The sequence below is a fragment of the Macaca nemestrina genome, chromosome 2 (genome assembly GCF_043159975.1).
Source record: "Macaca nemestrina isolate mMacNem1 chromosome 2, mMacNem.hap1, whole genome shotgun sequence".
NCBI classification, from domain to species: domain Eukaryota; kingdom Metazoa; phylum Chordata; class Mammalia; order Primates; family Cercopithecidae; genus Macaca; species Macaca nemestrina.
Window position 1 is genome coordinate 177817963 of NC_092126.1, and position 16190 is coordinate 177834152.

The 16190-nt window shown below is 38.2% G+C and overlaps 1 protein-coding gene across 7 annotated transcripts in view; it reads left to right on the top strand.

Annotated features, from left to right (window-relative positions):
- The first annotated feature begins 13059 nt into the window (after positions 1-13059).
- Positions 13060-16190, top strand: part of LOC105477589 (Cbl proto-oncogene B) — a 214659-nt gene continuing 211528 nt past the window's right edge. For 2 of the 7 annotated variants that reach the window (XM_071092485.1, XM_071092489.1), the window contains exons 1-2: positions 13732-13863; positions 14992-15173. In XM_071092485.1, the coding sequence (XP_070948586.1) occupies positions 15006-15173 (168 nt within the window). In that variant the 5' untranslated portion in view covers positions 13732-13863; positions 14992-15005. Of the gene's footprint in view, positions 13181-13556; positions 13689-13731; positions 13864-14015; positions 14283-14315; positions 14340-14991; positions 15174-16190 lie in introns of those variants that run through there. The other 5 variants (XM_071092487.1, XM_071092490.1, XM_071092491.1 and 2 more) reach the window with 5 other exon arrangements.

A 16190-nucleotide genomic window follows, 5' to 3' on the forward strand; every position in this document is an offset into this window, starting at 1 on the left:
CCACTGCGCCCGGCCAATAATCTCTTTCAACTGTGGAGTAGGGGATTACTTTCACAGGGATAATGAGCTGTGAGAATGACGAATGCCTGGAACTGCCAGTGCCTAACTTGCTACCAAGTGGGGGAAGATACTGCTTAAAAATAGGACCAACGCTGAAACAACGTGATAGTTGTGTGAGCGTCTGGAAACTCAGTTGGTCCTGGGGATAAAAGCACAACTCCCCACGACGCCGCTCCTTTCTATTTCACTTAAACTGGTTTGAATTGAGTTTTTACCATTTGAACTCCCAGAATTTCTAACACAACACTTTGTCTTGTTTATCTGTGTACACCAGCGTATCTCCATCCATACACAAAAGATGCTTAATAAATATTTATTAAATAAGATGGAAAATGAGTATTTAATAACATACCCTGATTTAAAATTAAATCATTAGTTTAGCTATTTAACACTGAAAGGATTTTAAAGGTTTTTCCTCCCGTTACTAGACAAAGACATTTAATTTTCTGAGAAAACATAGTTTCAACCAAAATTGTTGATCTTTTCAAAATGTCAACATTGACAAGTAAATAATTTAACTTTTTTTTAAAATTTAAGGTCACTTTCTTCTTTTTTCTCTCCCCTTTATTTTCATAGTTCGGTGAATGGACAAAGAATTACTTTAGGACAACATTCATTTAATGGTTTCAGTTGCCTTTCTCTCTCTAGTCTTTAAAGTATATTATCCCATTTACCTTCTTTCCTACGTTTGTTCCCCCTTGGGTTCTAACTTGATAAATTGGTCTTCAACCTAAGTCTTTATAAAATTCCTTTTGTATCTCTAAGTTGCAAATACACCTTTAAGCTTATGAAAAATAAGTTAGTATGACTACTGATATAATCAGTGTTGCCATTTTATTATAACAATATAATTTTTTTCCTTTTGAAAATTGTGAGTGAAGATTATTAGAACTATGAGTCTTCCATTGTGTGGGAGAGGAAATAGAATTTTCAATTATTCCTCATTTTAATGGAACAGAATGAAAAATCTGACTTCTCTGTCTAACTGCAAATGTAGTGGCCATAATCTTGCTATTAATTTTTCCTTTCTGAAATTACTGACACTGCTACCATTTTTATTACCAGAGGGAAAGTAATCCACTATTTTCTGGGACTACCTTAAAGAAAAAAGTAGTGAAATTTTAGCACTCTCTGGGGAAAAAAAAGGAATTTTTACTTTTAAGTGTCCACTTCTAGGGCCTATAAATATTCTGATTCTACCTACCACAGTCTCCACACCTGTAATGTCTTAAATCAGAAACTGTAACAAATCTGGTTTGTGGCTATGAACAGGGTGGGCTCCGCTGAAATACATGACCACCAACCTCTACAGTTAACTTTAGTCACTGCATAATTCATTTTTACTACTGCTGTGTTTTTTCTGCTTTATCGAAAGTTATGATTTCAAGTTCTATTTGTACCTTTTCTGGCTTAGTTTGAACCAGATTTTTTTTTCTTTTTTAATGTCTCAGGTTATTAATCAAATTTATACTGATGTAAAAGTTTCCTTTACTCTCAGCATCTCTCCCTGCCCCCACAATTTTTCACTATTTGGATCAAGGTAGCATTTACTGAGTACTTATTTTCACACATTATGCTTTGATGACTGTATTTAATTCTTTTTCTATTTTTAATGTAGATTTTATGCTACAAGCATCATTGAGGCTTCTGAGATAAGTTCCACCCAGTTGAGTCCATTTCAGGCTTCAGGTAACCATTTTTGTTTCCACAGTGATAAGCTTCTTTATTTAGTTAAGAAGTACATATTAGAATCTGCTATGTATGAAAGAACACACATCTAAATTATATAAGCATAAGAATATTTTCATCAAATACTGATTCAGCATGTCTCTTCAATTATATGTTGTATATGAGGTTATTATAAAATGACTTCTCTTGAATTTCTCTTTCTTATTGAAGCTTAACCTTTGATGACACCTCCAAAAAACATTGAGCCATTCTTAATAAGCTTATTCATTTCAGGCATTAGCTAAATGTCATCTGGTGGCTTGTGTTACATAAATGTTGAATTTAATCATTAAGAGAAATTATCTGAAGTGGATTTGAAGACTCTTCCTTTGATTCTAGTGAAGAGATCCTTTAAGGTAGACTTCACAAACTTTCTCAGATTTGGGTCTGCTACTATGGTAAACGGTCCCATTGATCACTAGAGTTTGTGTGTGTGTGTGCGTGTGTGTGTATATATATGTGTGTGTATGTTTTAACTGATGGGCGATGAGAAAGTTATAATTAATAACTTTATTTAGGCAATCAAAAAGATGGGTAAAAAAATTAAGAAGTATTTTGGATGAAATAGACTCGAGCTTAAGCAAAACAATGACCTGACAGACCACATTGGTGGTAGAGAAGGCTGCCTTAATAAATTTATTATGTGTAAAATGAACAAGTCTAAATATGGCTGGTAATGAGACAGTATCTGCAAGAGTATTCATACATGAACATTATATTTTAAGGAGAAATACCATAAAGTGAATAGAAAGCAAATAATTTGAAGACCAGTTTAAAAAACTAAGATAATTTATCCTAAATAATAGAAGGTACAGGAAACTTTACATTGTCTTATTAATATACTGTAAAGACTTTTCTACCAAAATGTAGATTTCATTTTTCTTTATGGCCCCAAGTGGGAGAATTGAGGTCACTGAGGCATGTCTAAGTACACAGATTTTGGCTGCTTGTAAGGAACAGCTTTCTTCCCATAAAGAGAAGTACCTAAGTGGGAACAGAACACTCTCTTTGTGTTTAAGCAAAGGTTGTTATATCACAAAGTGGGGTTGTATTTGGAATTGAAGCATTGAATCTTCCTAACCCAGAGATTTTACTCTATCCTAAGCTATCAAACCAATGATTATTTAACCAGATATTGTTAGGAATTGTGATATAACCCCAATTCTATTCCCCTTCTTGACTCCCCTATTTTTTTTAACAAAGATACATGTTATGAATGTGCCTTTGATAAAAGTATATATCTATATCTACATATATTTATAAATAAATGTCTTTTTTTTTTTTACTTCTTTTCTAAATCATATTCAATTAAAATCAAAGTCATGATCCTTTTTCTTTAAAATGTATGTCTCATATTCATTATTTTTAACTTCTTTTTGTTGCTGGAGCTGCCACATTTTCCCAGATCCTAATCTGCTCAAACTCAAACCAGATAGATAGCCTACTAACAAGAGCCCTTGCTACTAGTATTCTCATTTCTATATTTTCTTACATACTCTACCATACCAAGAATACATTCCTCAAATAATAATTTTATTTCACCTTTTACCTCTTTCCCTTTTTAAAATTTCCTTTGACTACAGATGGTACAAACTCCCAATTAAAAAGTTCACAAATTCCCATAATTTAATTGTTATTATTTACCGAATTTTGTCATTCTCAATGTGATCTTTTTGGTATGGGGTCTGATACCGTTCTTTTCTAGGGACATTGAGACTTGATTATTTGTGTGTACTTCATTCCCCAATTTTAACTCCCATCTCTGAACTTCTATTTCCTTCACTCAGTATCCTGGAAGGTCTAGCTTACTTTCTCCCTGGTGTACTTCCTTACCTCTCTTGCCCAAGTTAAACATCCATTTGTCTTACTTTTTAGTAAGCACTGTAGTTACATATTTATGTACATATGTGTTGAATAAGCTGGTAGCACTCAATTTACAGTGTTTGAGAGAAGCTCCAGATTTATAATATATCCCTGTTCATTTTTTTTTTTTTTTACCAATAATATGGTTTAATTGTGCATATGTAATCACAATTCTACAATAACACATACTTCCTTCAACATTAGACCCTGAGAAAACATGTGGCAATTCTCTGTCAATTTGGAAGGGAAGCATTCACCTATGAAAGAAAATGCTTCCATCAGGTACTTTAAAGTTGAAGAGGCAGAGGACAAGCTATCCACAAGGAATTTGGAAGAGAAGCTTGTTTCGAAGTTGGATGAGCCATGGTAAAATCTCAAACAGTTTGTTATTTTTAGCTCTGCCAAGAAATAGCTAATTTCATGCAAGAATTATCTTGCATCTGACCCAGAGCAAAGACTCCCTGGCCGTTCTCTGTATATGTTGATGCAACGGGAGAATTGTTTCATGCTTTAAAAACCAAGTGAGGAAGAACTTGAGAAAAAGAAAAGAGAGTTGTAGGGTACTAAACAATTTTGCTTTTCTTTCTGGCAGACTTATTTGTAACTGAAAAAGAAAAGACTGTCAAGATATTTGGTAACTAGGAAGAACTGAAGTGGCTATTTTCCCCCCACTTTTTTATAAACCTCTTTTTCTAAGTCAGGTTCCGTTAGGAAACTGACTAGCAGGTGGTAGTTAGTTCTTTCTTTCTCTGCTGTTGACATTCAATAAAACAATCCCGTCATTTATCCTTTTATGTATACATATTTCAAAAATCAATGTTTGCAATTTTGATTGCCTTCTCCACAATATTCTTGTGACTTGTGAGAATAAGATGAAGCATTAAAAATAGGTCATTTAGAGAGCAGGCATAGGGAATGGAGAAGTGTAGGAAATCAACTGTTTCATTACCCCAGTCCCTTTCCCAAGACTGCCTTCTAAAATGCTCTTTTATTTTCAAATTCATTTTTCTTCATATTCAGTTCACCTTAGCTGGTAAGAAAGGCTTTGATCGGTATTTTATTGGTATTACTCATATGAATACTCCTTTGTATTATATAGAGGGCATAAGCTACACATATCTCCTGACCTCACCCTGCCTCTTGTCCTTGCCTGCTGGTTATGAAATTATATTTAAAATGTACATCTGTTTCTTCCTTAATACCAAAGATTAAATAGCAGCATGAAGCCTCCTTCATTTTCTCTTTTTATGTTGGAAATTGAGATTTTCTTGTAATCAGCAAGCAAAATAAAAACAAAAACAAGACAGGACAGGAAAAAAAACGGTATATAAGTAGACTAAATGACTTCCTGTTGGGGAGGTGTTTGCGTGGGGGTGCCCATAATCAAAATCATCAATCCTACCCAAGCATGACGCTGGCATAAAACACTACCAAATGAAGACATCCTGTTATTCCTGCATAAAAGGTAACTATTTGGGAAAAGATAACATATTAAGCTCATATAACTGCCACTGTGAGAAAATTTGTCATAATTTTTCAGCAGTCAGTTGGAGGAAAGGAGACTGAGAGAGAACAGGAACTTGCCTGGAAAAAAACCATAATACAATCTGAGTACAATGTGTACAGTGTGGGTGAGCTCCGACATTAAAGATCATAGAGTCATAGAAACTTGAAGTTGGTTAAGTAAAGAAGGCCTAGTCAGATGGGCTTGGTCAGATTTGTATATCTAAATATAGAAAAGGTACAGTAATAATATGGTATTGTAATTTCATGGGACCACAGTCGTATATGTGGTATGTCATTGACTGAAATATTGTTATGGAGTGCATGACTGTCTATCGGTGTATTGCTCTTCTTATAGCAGAGGTCTCCTTTTTTCCATTCTCATAGGGTGACATGCCCTTTAATCTCTTCCTTTTAAAATTCTCTCTCAACATATACACTCTTTAAATTTCTCATTCCAAGATTTTGTTCTCTTCCATCCGCACATGACCTGCATTTATGTATAGGCATTATTTAAATTCTCTTCTCCACGTTTCTCATGTTTCTCTTCTTATCTCCAGTTGGTATAGCCTATGAATGTTTTGCAAAAAAAAAAAAAAATTTTTTTGAGTCAGGGTTTCACTCTATCACCCAGGCTGGAGTCCACTGGCAGCATCCTAGCTTACTGCAGTCTTGAACTCCTGTGTTCAAGTGATCCTCCAGCCTCAGACCCCCAGGTAGTTGGGTCTACAGGTGAGCACCATCATGCCCAGATATTTTTGTATTTTTTGTAAAGGCGAGGTCTCACTATGTTGCCCAGGTTGGTCTCAAACTCCTGGCTTCAAGGGATCCTCTTGCCTCAGCCTCCCAGAGTGCTGGGACTATAGTCATAGTCAATTTGCGCTTGGCCTGCAAATTTTTTTTTTTTTTTGAAACGGAGTCTCACTCTGTCACCCAGGCTGGAGTGCAGTGGCTCAATCTCAGCTCATTGCAAGCTCCGCCTTCTGGGTTCACACCATTCTCCTGCCTCAGCCTCCCAAGTAGCTGGGACTATAGGCACCCGCCACCATGTCCAGCTAATTTTTTGTATTTTTAGGAGAGACGGGGTTTCACCGTGTTAACCAGGATGGTCTCGATCTCCTGACCTCATGATCTGCCCGCCTCGGTCTCCCAAAGTGCTGGGATTACAGGTGTGAGCCACCGTGTCCAGCCTGGCCTGCAGTTTTTGAAATAAATTGGAACTCTTTCCTGTATTGAAACTGTTGCTCACCCTACAGAAACATGGAAGTCGCAACTGTTTTTTTTCATGTGTGTGTGTGATTCTCTATTTTGTCCTTTGTTTGTCTGTAGTCTTTTTCTTCTGTTGTTCTCTGAATGTTGTTCCTTAGGGTTCAATTGTCATCTCAGTGCTCTTCTTATCCTATATAATCTCCCTTTATGGTTTAATATCTCAGGTATTACTCAATTGTCAATGTTGCCAAACCTGTGATCATTTATATTCGATCATCTAATAAACATCTGCTTATTCCATAGATGTCTTAAATTTTCCATTTTCAAAATTAATTCTTTCTTTCCCTGAAATAGATTGTTCTATAATATTTTCTATGCCAGTTGTTGAGGCTTTCACCCAGTAATTAAAGCTAGCACACTGGCATTTATTCTTGACTCCTCCATCTTTTGCACAGCTCGTATTTCTGTAATTATCAACGACCACTAAAGTAACTCATCACTGGTTTAGTCCCCCTTGCTAACTAAAATCACCTGGAGAGATTTAAAAATATGCTAGATCAACTAAAACAGAATCTCTGGGAGTAAGGCCCTAGAATTCGTTATTCTAACGTGCAGAGAGGAATGGAAATCACTTTTCTCAAATGTCACTTTTTTACCTCTGCCCCATTTCAGGTCCTCATTGTCACTTAATGGGTATCTCCTATATGTGGCCACTCCGCCTTCAGTCATACCCCATCTGATCCATTATCAACCTGGCCATTAGGGTAAACATTCTCAAATAGAAATGTTATAAAATCATTTCCCTCGTCTCTCCTGTTTCTATTATATACACCCTCCCCTGGCTTAAAATCCTTCAATAGCTTCCCCTGAAAAAAAAACCAAAAAAAACCCTCAAATCCTAACTCTTTAATTGGGCACATGAAGCTGTATTTTCACTTACGCACCACTTGCCACTTTTTGCCTTTTGTTTACTGTTCTCTGCTCCCCACAAAATGGAATTTTTTCCTATTCTCTCCTTTTTTTTTTTTGAGACAGAGTTTCACTCATGTTACCCAGGCTGGAGTGCAATGGTGTGATCTCGGCTCACTGCAACCTCCGCCCCCCGAGTTCAAGTGATTCTCCTGCCTCAGCCTCCTGACTAGCTGGGATTACAGGCACCCACGACCACGCCCAGCTAATTTTTGTATTTTTAGTAGAGACGGGGTTTCGCCATGTTGGCCAGGTGGTCTCAAACTCCTGACCTTAGGTGATTCACCCACCTCAGTCTTCCAAAGTGCTGGGATTACAGGCTTGAGCCACCACACCTGGCCTCTTTTCTCTCTTCACACACAGCTTTCTTTCTTTTATGCCCTTGTTCATGAGCTCTCCTCCGACTAGAATGATCCTCCTGTGATTAACTATTAATCCTATTTATTGTATATGTCTTGGTTTAGTAATTACTTTCTCCAAGCTGGGTGAGTGCCTTTCCTCAGTTCTCATAATGACCTCTGCCTATAGAAATTACTGCTTGTACCACCTGAGTTTATAATAATCTCTTTATGTTCCTTTCTCTTTGGAAACAATGACTGGTTCATAATCATCTTTGTATATCCTGATGTCCAGCATAATGCTTGGAATATACTAGACACTTTAAAAAAGGCGTACTAAATAGATGAGTGAATAAGAAATTAAAAATTTTATCAGAAATTATAGCTGATAACATAAAGATAGGTGCCTAATAAGTTTTGTCCCCTAAAACAAACAAGATAATTAAAATAGAAAAAGATCATTTCCTTTACGCTGAGAATAGGAACTTGAAAAGCAATAGGGAAGACTTTCTGTAGATTTGCAACATATTAGATCTCTATTGGCATTGTTAGTTACTTCTGTAGGTCATTGTCTTCTGATTTCTATATTTGTTTTGGATCTTTACACTCTTAATTTGGCTTCTTGAGTAGAAAAATGAACATATAACTGGTCTATGTTAATTTTATTCTGATTAGCAGATACTTTTCATGTAATTACATGGTTTTTACACTATAAAATAATGTATGAATTTAGGTTTATTACTTATAACTTTCAGGGTTCAATCACTCTACATAAATTTGCCAATGTCCAGAACTGGCAAACTGAGTGATGTGATCAATACTAAAATCCCCTTCCGCCTTAAAATTTCTGAATTGATATTTTTAATTAAAAAATACAAGTAAAAATTCAATGTTGTATTTATTTGGTATTAATCAAAAATGCATGGGGACTGTAGAGACATGGTTATAACAAATTCTAATTTTACATTCTTCACAAAAATCTTTAGGGAAAATAAAATTGTCCATATTTTTTTGAATCATGGCTTCTTAGGGGAACACAGAAAATGTGAGAAGGGCATGAAAAAAATATAGAACTGAGACAAAATAACAGGTTTACTCCAAGTTTACAAGTAGCAATATTTAATGCTTTGATATAATTCCTCTTTATTACAAAGAACAGCTATCAAATAAATCACTGTGTGGAAAAGAATTGATCTGGGAATCAACTGGGAAAGAAAATCACAAAGAAGTGATTGTGAAGACATTCATTTCTTCTTCAGATATGTAACTGTTTAATCTGAAATAAACTTTACGATGGAAAACTATTAGGAAGGTTTCTTGCTTAATTTTGCCGTTCTACACTCTGATATTGATTGTTCAGGATTATTGAGCACACATGCTGTCATAAGAATTGTATATAATTTACTATATATACTCACATATGATAGACATTAAAGGATATATGTGTCTAGTAATAGCAGATGCATGTTTCTGTCCACTAAAGAAATGGTTACAGCTTTTAATAAATATGGCTAAGGGAATGATGTTAAGATTATGCGTGTGTATGCACATATTTGTTCTGGATTTCAACTGAGTATACAAAATTATTATCTTACACCACTTGCATTGGGATCTTCAGTTTTTCCTTCAAGAAGTGAATTATTAATCACATATTTAATTTTAGAGTATTATTGTGGTAGGACTCGCCAGTTTCTTGCTACAACATCTACTCATCCCTTTCTCTTTAGAAACAAACCGGAGTTTTTATATTGCTTCCCATAATAAAAAACATATTGCCTTCCAGATTTTGCAGCTAAATTTGGCTATGGGACTAAATTCTGGCCTTGAGCTCTTTAAGAGAGATACTTGTGAGAGTTCTCTGAAGATTGGTTAAAGGAAACTAACTCAGATGGAAGGTCCATTTGCCCACCTGACCTTCCTCTTAGGTTTTAGCCTGAAAATCAGTGGTGATGGCTGGAGAGCCAATAGCTATCTTGGAACATGACGTGATTCTGAAGGTGGGAAGCAAGGCTGGCATGGTACAGAAAAAAGGTGGGAACTTGGGTCCTTGAGAAAATTGTGGAGCCACCATATCTACCTGTAATTCCTACTTTCAGACTTATTTCTATGTGTGAGAGATTTATCTTAAGTCATTGTTATTTTTGTTGTTAATATTGTTGTTGTTAAGCTAGCATTCTAGCTGAGTCCAAGCTAGGACTCAGAGTCTGGTTATATCTGACAGCCCCTGGATCAGCATCCCTCAATGCCAACTATTGAATGTAATGGGTTAATGGTGAATGGAATCTATTTCATGTAACAAAGAACAACTTGTTATGCCCAAATATGACGAGGTCATATTGCTCTTATTTCTCTGTAACTTGAGATTTGGGTCCATGTTCTCTATAAGGACTTAGAAATTGATGCTATGGTATTCTGGTTTTGTGTTAGGATGGTCACTGTAAATCTACTTAATAGTAAAAATAAAATCTTGCTTGGAATTGTGAATTAAATGAATTCTCCATTGTGCAGAAACAGGAACAGCATTATATTTTGTATGTAATACTCTTAAACAGTCAATTCATTTATTCGATTAATATTTTTGAGCTATTATGGATTACGTAAGTTATGGAGGGGCTTTGTTATTTAGTCAATTCATGTCCAGTATCACAGGGGCCAGTTCTGAATTTGGAGAAAAGAGAAGAAAAGAAAAATTACAGCAAATGACAAAAGTCTAAATATTTTCCTCAAATAATTATCTTTTTTTTCTTAATTTCTTGTGTTTACAGACTGGAATTTAAGCTGCATTTTTCTAGATGGCACCAGCCTATTGGTACATATATTAATGTCAAACAGTAATGCTCAAATCACATGGGTTCACAGTTGTCTCTACATAATTTATTAAGTATTCTTGCCACAAAGTCTCCCCCTCTTTTCTGGGAGACCTGGGGGAAGGGTCTCACATGTCCTTATGACCAGTTTGCTCACATTACTCATTTACTAGCCACCCTCGTGCTTACAAGATCCTTCATGTAGGAGCTCCACCATTCTGTCTCATGTCAGGATCTTCCAATAGAACACTGCTGTCCTGTAACAAGGCCATATACATGTTCTTTCTAGGTTACAATTTCCCACACTGCTAAATGATGTTGCATTTACTTTAAACTGTACCCTACTGGGGACTGACTTATTCTACAGAAATGAGGTGACTATTTCCCTAGCAACTCTGTCAGCCTGAAGTACTACTGCTTATGTCCTGAGTATCATAAAGTCTCTTATGGAAACATTTCTTTGTGTCCTTATGTATAGTCCTGAAGCACGCATCTTTCACTGTGCTTTATCTCTTGTGTCTCCGTTGGAGGCACCCGGGGTATGAAGTTTTATCCCAGCAGTTATTTATTCCCCATGCACATTTACTTTTTCTAATAATTGGCAGGGAGGACTTCTACTGCCCCATCAGTTTATCAGACAAAACCAAACTCTGAATCCGAGTTTGAGCTCAACTGGGAACCCTGCTACACCAGAACTTAACTTGGATTCCAGATTGCTTGATAAAATAGCTAGCTGACAATAAGCTATAATTTCTTGACTACACACACACACACACGTACATATGTACATACACGTACATATGTACATACAGCAGTTCCCCTCATCCACAGGATATGCCCAAACCCACAGTGCATGCTTGAAATCTCAGAAAATACTGAACCCTATATATACTATGAGTATTCTAATACATATATAGCTATGATAAGTTTAATTTATGAATAGTCACAGTAAGAGATTAATAACAATATTAATACAATAATAATATGCTACAATAAAAGTTATATAAATGTGGTATTTTTCTCTTTCTCAAAATATCTTATTGTACTATACTCACCTATTTTCAAACCCTGCTTGTCCACAGGTAACTAGAACCAAGGAAAGTGAGATGGCAAATAAGTGGTGAGGAATGCTACCATATCTCACATACATATATTTCAAAATATGTCAAACTATACACCTAAAAACTTATAATTTATATCAACATGATATGCTTGATACCATAGGCAATGCCATTTTCTCATTAAGTCATTTCTTTCAGTTGCAAAACACCATATAAAAGGAGTGGCATATGCTATAACATGTATTTTGGGTATTTTACATTTACCCAGATATGAATATAAGTGATATACTTAGTTATAATGTTCCCTTAAGCCACTGTTTTGCTACATGCTTCTATACATTGATTCTTCTAAAATTTATTTTAAAGGTAACACAGTTTTTTTCTTTTACAGTCTCCCCTTAGTAAACGTAGCTACTACGACTATGAGTAAAAGAAACACGGATGGGTGGAGGAGATATGGAGAGGCCAGCACTTTTCTAGATAAATGCAATGTGAAAACAAGGAACTACTCTTTAATTACTGGCACAGAAATAATGACAAGGAAACAAAATTACTTCCTGAATCACACTTTATCACCTGACTGGTTGCAAAGGCACATTTTTTTTTTTTTTCTGTTTTCGTCAAATTAAAATCTTAACCATGTAAATTCAAGGCTGTAAAGGACAACTCAGGATCCTTCACAGTAATAATTACAGTATTAAAATTCTTATTTGCTAGAAAGTGGTTAGAACCATTGAGAAACATTTTATCAGGTTACGTGGTTAGAGAAAGATTTGAAAAAACAAAATCAAAAACAAAAATCTCATTGTAAAATATCAGAACACCTGAGATGTCCAAGCTGTAAAGTGTAATACACGCTATCAACTGTAGTGGAAAGAAAGTTCCAAAGTACGAAATACAGAGCAATTGTTGGTAGCATGAGTGGTGGGATTGAAGTAAACTGAAATAAATGGAAGGCATTTGTTTAATCTACGATCTTGTTGAAAGACAAGTCCCAGCACAGTAGCTTTCTCTTTTAAAGACTAGCCAGATGTTGGCCTTCTTAAGAGCACAAAGAATGGAACCACAGAAAGAGATAACAACGCTGGTAGAGAACGGTAGCTACAGTAAGGTTGTTTTTAAATGGATAGAAATCTATATAAAGGTGACTCCGACAAAACATAACAGCTGTCTCCTCCTCAGTCATTTAGGCAGACACTTGCACTAAGTAAAAAGGTGCAAGGTCTTTATCAGCAATTCCCATTATCTGGTACTTTTATTGCTCTGGCATGATTAGCAGAGACTACTTGGCCACCGTTGGCAACTATTTGCTTTTTCGTCACCCTGATGTTTGGTCTGCAACCCCTCTAAAACTAACAGCAAAAGAGAAACTCAGAAACTTAGGAAGTTTTAGTTGGCAAGCTGGTGTTACCCTTAGCCTACTCTCTGTGAGCTATATTCTGCATTTTAGAAGCTCGCTGGCTGTTGCTCTTTTTGATAGCCAACAAGAAGCAACGTCATAGACCTGTTTGGCTGCTGTCCTGTGTAGAAGGGTTTGGCAGCCCTAGGGAGATGAATTTCTCCAGCGTTGGACCCGCCCAGAGCAGAGAAGCAACACCCTTCCAGCCACTACTCTGTTGCTATGAAACAAAAGACTAGGAAGGTAAGCGAAGCAGGAAGTCCCGCCTTTCAGCCCCAGACAGCTTTGGCTCCCGTTCCCGACGCTCACGCCCACCTGCCACCCCTTATTGGTTAGCTCCTTCGTGCCTTGCATCCCTTCTTCCATTTCCTTTCCCGTTTCCACTTTCGTTCCCGGGCGAATCCAGGCCCCTCATTTCTCTCCGAGTCCAATTCCTTTCTGACGTGCTGCGAGCGGGCCTTCCTCTGGGGCCATTGTGTACTGTGGAGGACGTGGACGGGGCGGCAGCGCGAGGAGGACGGACGCCTCCCGCCCATTGGCTGCACCCGCTGTCGGGCAGTGCGCGGGTGTGCGGCATTGGCCCAGCGGCGCGCGGCCCCGCCCCCGGCCCGCCCCGAGCCTGGGTCCTGTGTGTGCCACAGGGGTGGGGTGTCCAGCGAGCGGTCTCCTCCTCCTGCTAGTGCTGCTGCGGCGTCCCGCGGCCTCCCCGAGTCGGGCGGGAGGGGAGAGCGGGTGTGGATTTGTCTTGACGGTAATTGTTGCGTTTCCACCTCTCGGAGGCCTGCGCGCTGGGTTGCTCCTTCTTCGGGAGCGAGCTGTTTCAGCGATCCCACTCCCCGCCGGGGCTCCCCACACACACTGGGCTGCGTGCGTGTGGAGTGGGACCCGCGCACACGCGTGTCTCTGGACAGCTACGGCGCCGAAAGGCAAGGAGGGAAGGGGTCGCCGGGGAGGCTCCACACTTCTTACCGGCTCGGGGGTCCGGGGGTAGCCAGGCGCGGGCCAAGGAGGAAGAGGGGACAGCCCCGGCTCTCAGCTGCAGCTGCCGTTGCCGCCGCCGTCCAGTTTGAAGTGGGGCGTTTAAAGACCAGAACCCGCAGGCCGGGGAGGAGGAGACGGAGTCCAGGCAGACGGCGGTGGGGATTGCAGCAGGCGGCCAGGAGGCGCGTCCACCCAGGCGCCGAGCACACAGTGTCCCTCCCGCGCCCGAGACGGACGGGGCTGCGGGCACGGGAGGGACAGTTTGTCCCCTCCCCGTCCACCTTCCTCCCGCAGCTCAGAGCCGAGGGGCCAGGAAGGGGCTTGAGCGGGGAAGGGACACAGGCGTCCTGAAACAAAGCTTTGGGTGAGAGCAGAGGCGAGGAGCGAGAGAAGTGAACTCCTCGTTTCCGTGGCCGCTCTTGTCAGTGTCTCTCCGTCTCTTTTCAAATGGGCTATTTGTGTGTTATTTCATTTGGTTCTTGGGAATAACGACCCACCGCGTTGATTTAAAGAAATGTGTTCGTGTGTCCGTACTTGGTGGTTTTAGTGTGGGACATGTCGTGCGCCTTTGTTGACAACAGAGCTGTCCCTTACGTTTGTGTAGAATAATCTTTATGTTTATATAACTTGGAGAAATCTAACAGAGTGAAAGTGAAGTTTCTGCGTAAGGCTCCCAAAATGTATGATAGGAGCTTCAGTTGTTCTAGTATTTTGAATTGGCATTAAAGCAGGAGGGGAAGAACATTCTGTTTTTTATCTAGGAAACCTGTTTAAGTTTTGTTTTATGAGTTGGGTATTAGTTCAGCCTTAGCTACTTGAAACCTGAGCAGGGTGCATCTTTAACTCTCAGTATTGTAAAAGCAAATCTAGGATCATTGCTCCTAAAACTACTGTGTGTAAAGATTGAGAGTGTAAATTCACAAGCTTATTGATGAAAATGAATGTGGAACTTTTGGTTTTGCTCTCACGGATGGAGGAAGATACAGTGGGTACAAGTTAGTCTCTTTAGTTTTCTGGTGGTAAGTATTTTCGAAATCAACTAACTTTTCTTTTTATAAATCTGCCTTTTAAAGAACTAAAATTCCAGATGGCAAACTCAATGAATGGCAGAAACCCTGGTGGTCGAGGAGGAAATCCCCGAAAAGGTCGAATTTTGGGTATTATTGATGCTATTCAGGATGCAGTTGGACCCCCTAAGCAAGCTGCAGCAGATCGCAGGACCGTGGAGAAGACTTGGAAACTCATGGACAAAGTGGTAAGTTCTGTCTGACGTTGCCTGTGCGAAACACTATTCACTTTGTCTGTGGTTTCTCCAGATTTATTTATACAGTTAATTAATACCAACCTTTGTTATGGCAACAGTCTTTTGATTTCAATTCATCGTTTTTCTTACTTCAACTCTGTGTTTTTTGAAAAGTTGGATTCAAAGACTTTTTTTTTTTTTTAACCTTTTGTGCTTTCTACTCTTTAAGGTTCACAGTTCCTCTACATGACTCTGTATGCAGAATTTTACCATTGGCTGCTTTTTGTTGGTGTATGGCCATAGAATGTTTGGAAGTGTTTGTTCTGTCTTCTGTGAGGTTGTGTTGCTCTTAGATAACAAAAGAGTACAAGCAGGTTATTTAAGCCTTTGATGGACCACTCATGACAATCATCTGGTGTGATACTGAAAATATTTACTGGGGAAAGAAACAGATTAGTTCTTTTTTAAATTTTTTTCCTTTTTTTGTTACTTCGTCCACTGAAGTCTTGAACTCCTCAAAGTCATCCAGAAACAGATTAGTTCTTAAGTGTAGAGGCAGTATTTGAGGGAGTTTCCATTTTCATCTTTGAGAATTCATCTTCATTAAGAAACTTTTTTTGTTGTTAATGGGAGAGTTAACAGTTTCTTTCATCTACTATTCCATTTTGAAACAGGAAACCTTTCGATGGCACATTGTTTATTGTGAAAGGAAAATTTATGTTGGGGGTGGTGAAGCTGAGAGTATCAGAAACCTCTGTGGTTTCTGCATGTTGCTTTCAGACAAACTATAATTTCACAAGAAGAAATCAAGATGGGTGTCAGTATCCAGAGAAGTCAATCTGAATACCTTACAGAGATTTACTCAGAAACTGTAGCTGTCAGTATCCTACTTTACTAAGTATGATTATAAAATAAATTTAAGATGTAGCTTGCGGCTTTGCAAAAATTAATAATTCTTTTTTTTTGAAGCAGTAGCACTGTCCTGTATTTATTCGTAAATGTTTGTAACACATTATGTCTTTATTTTGT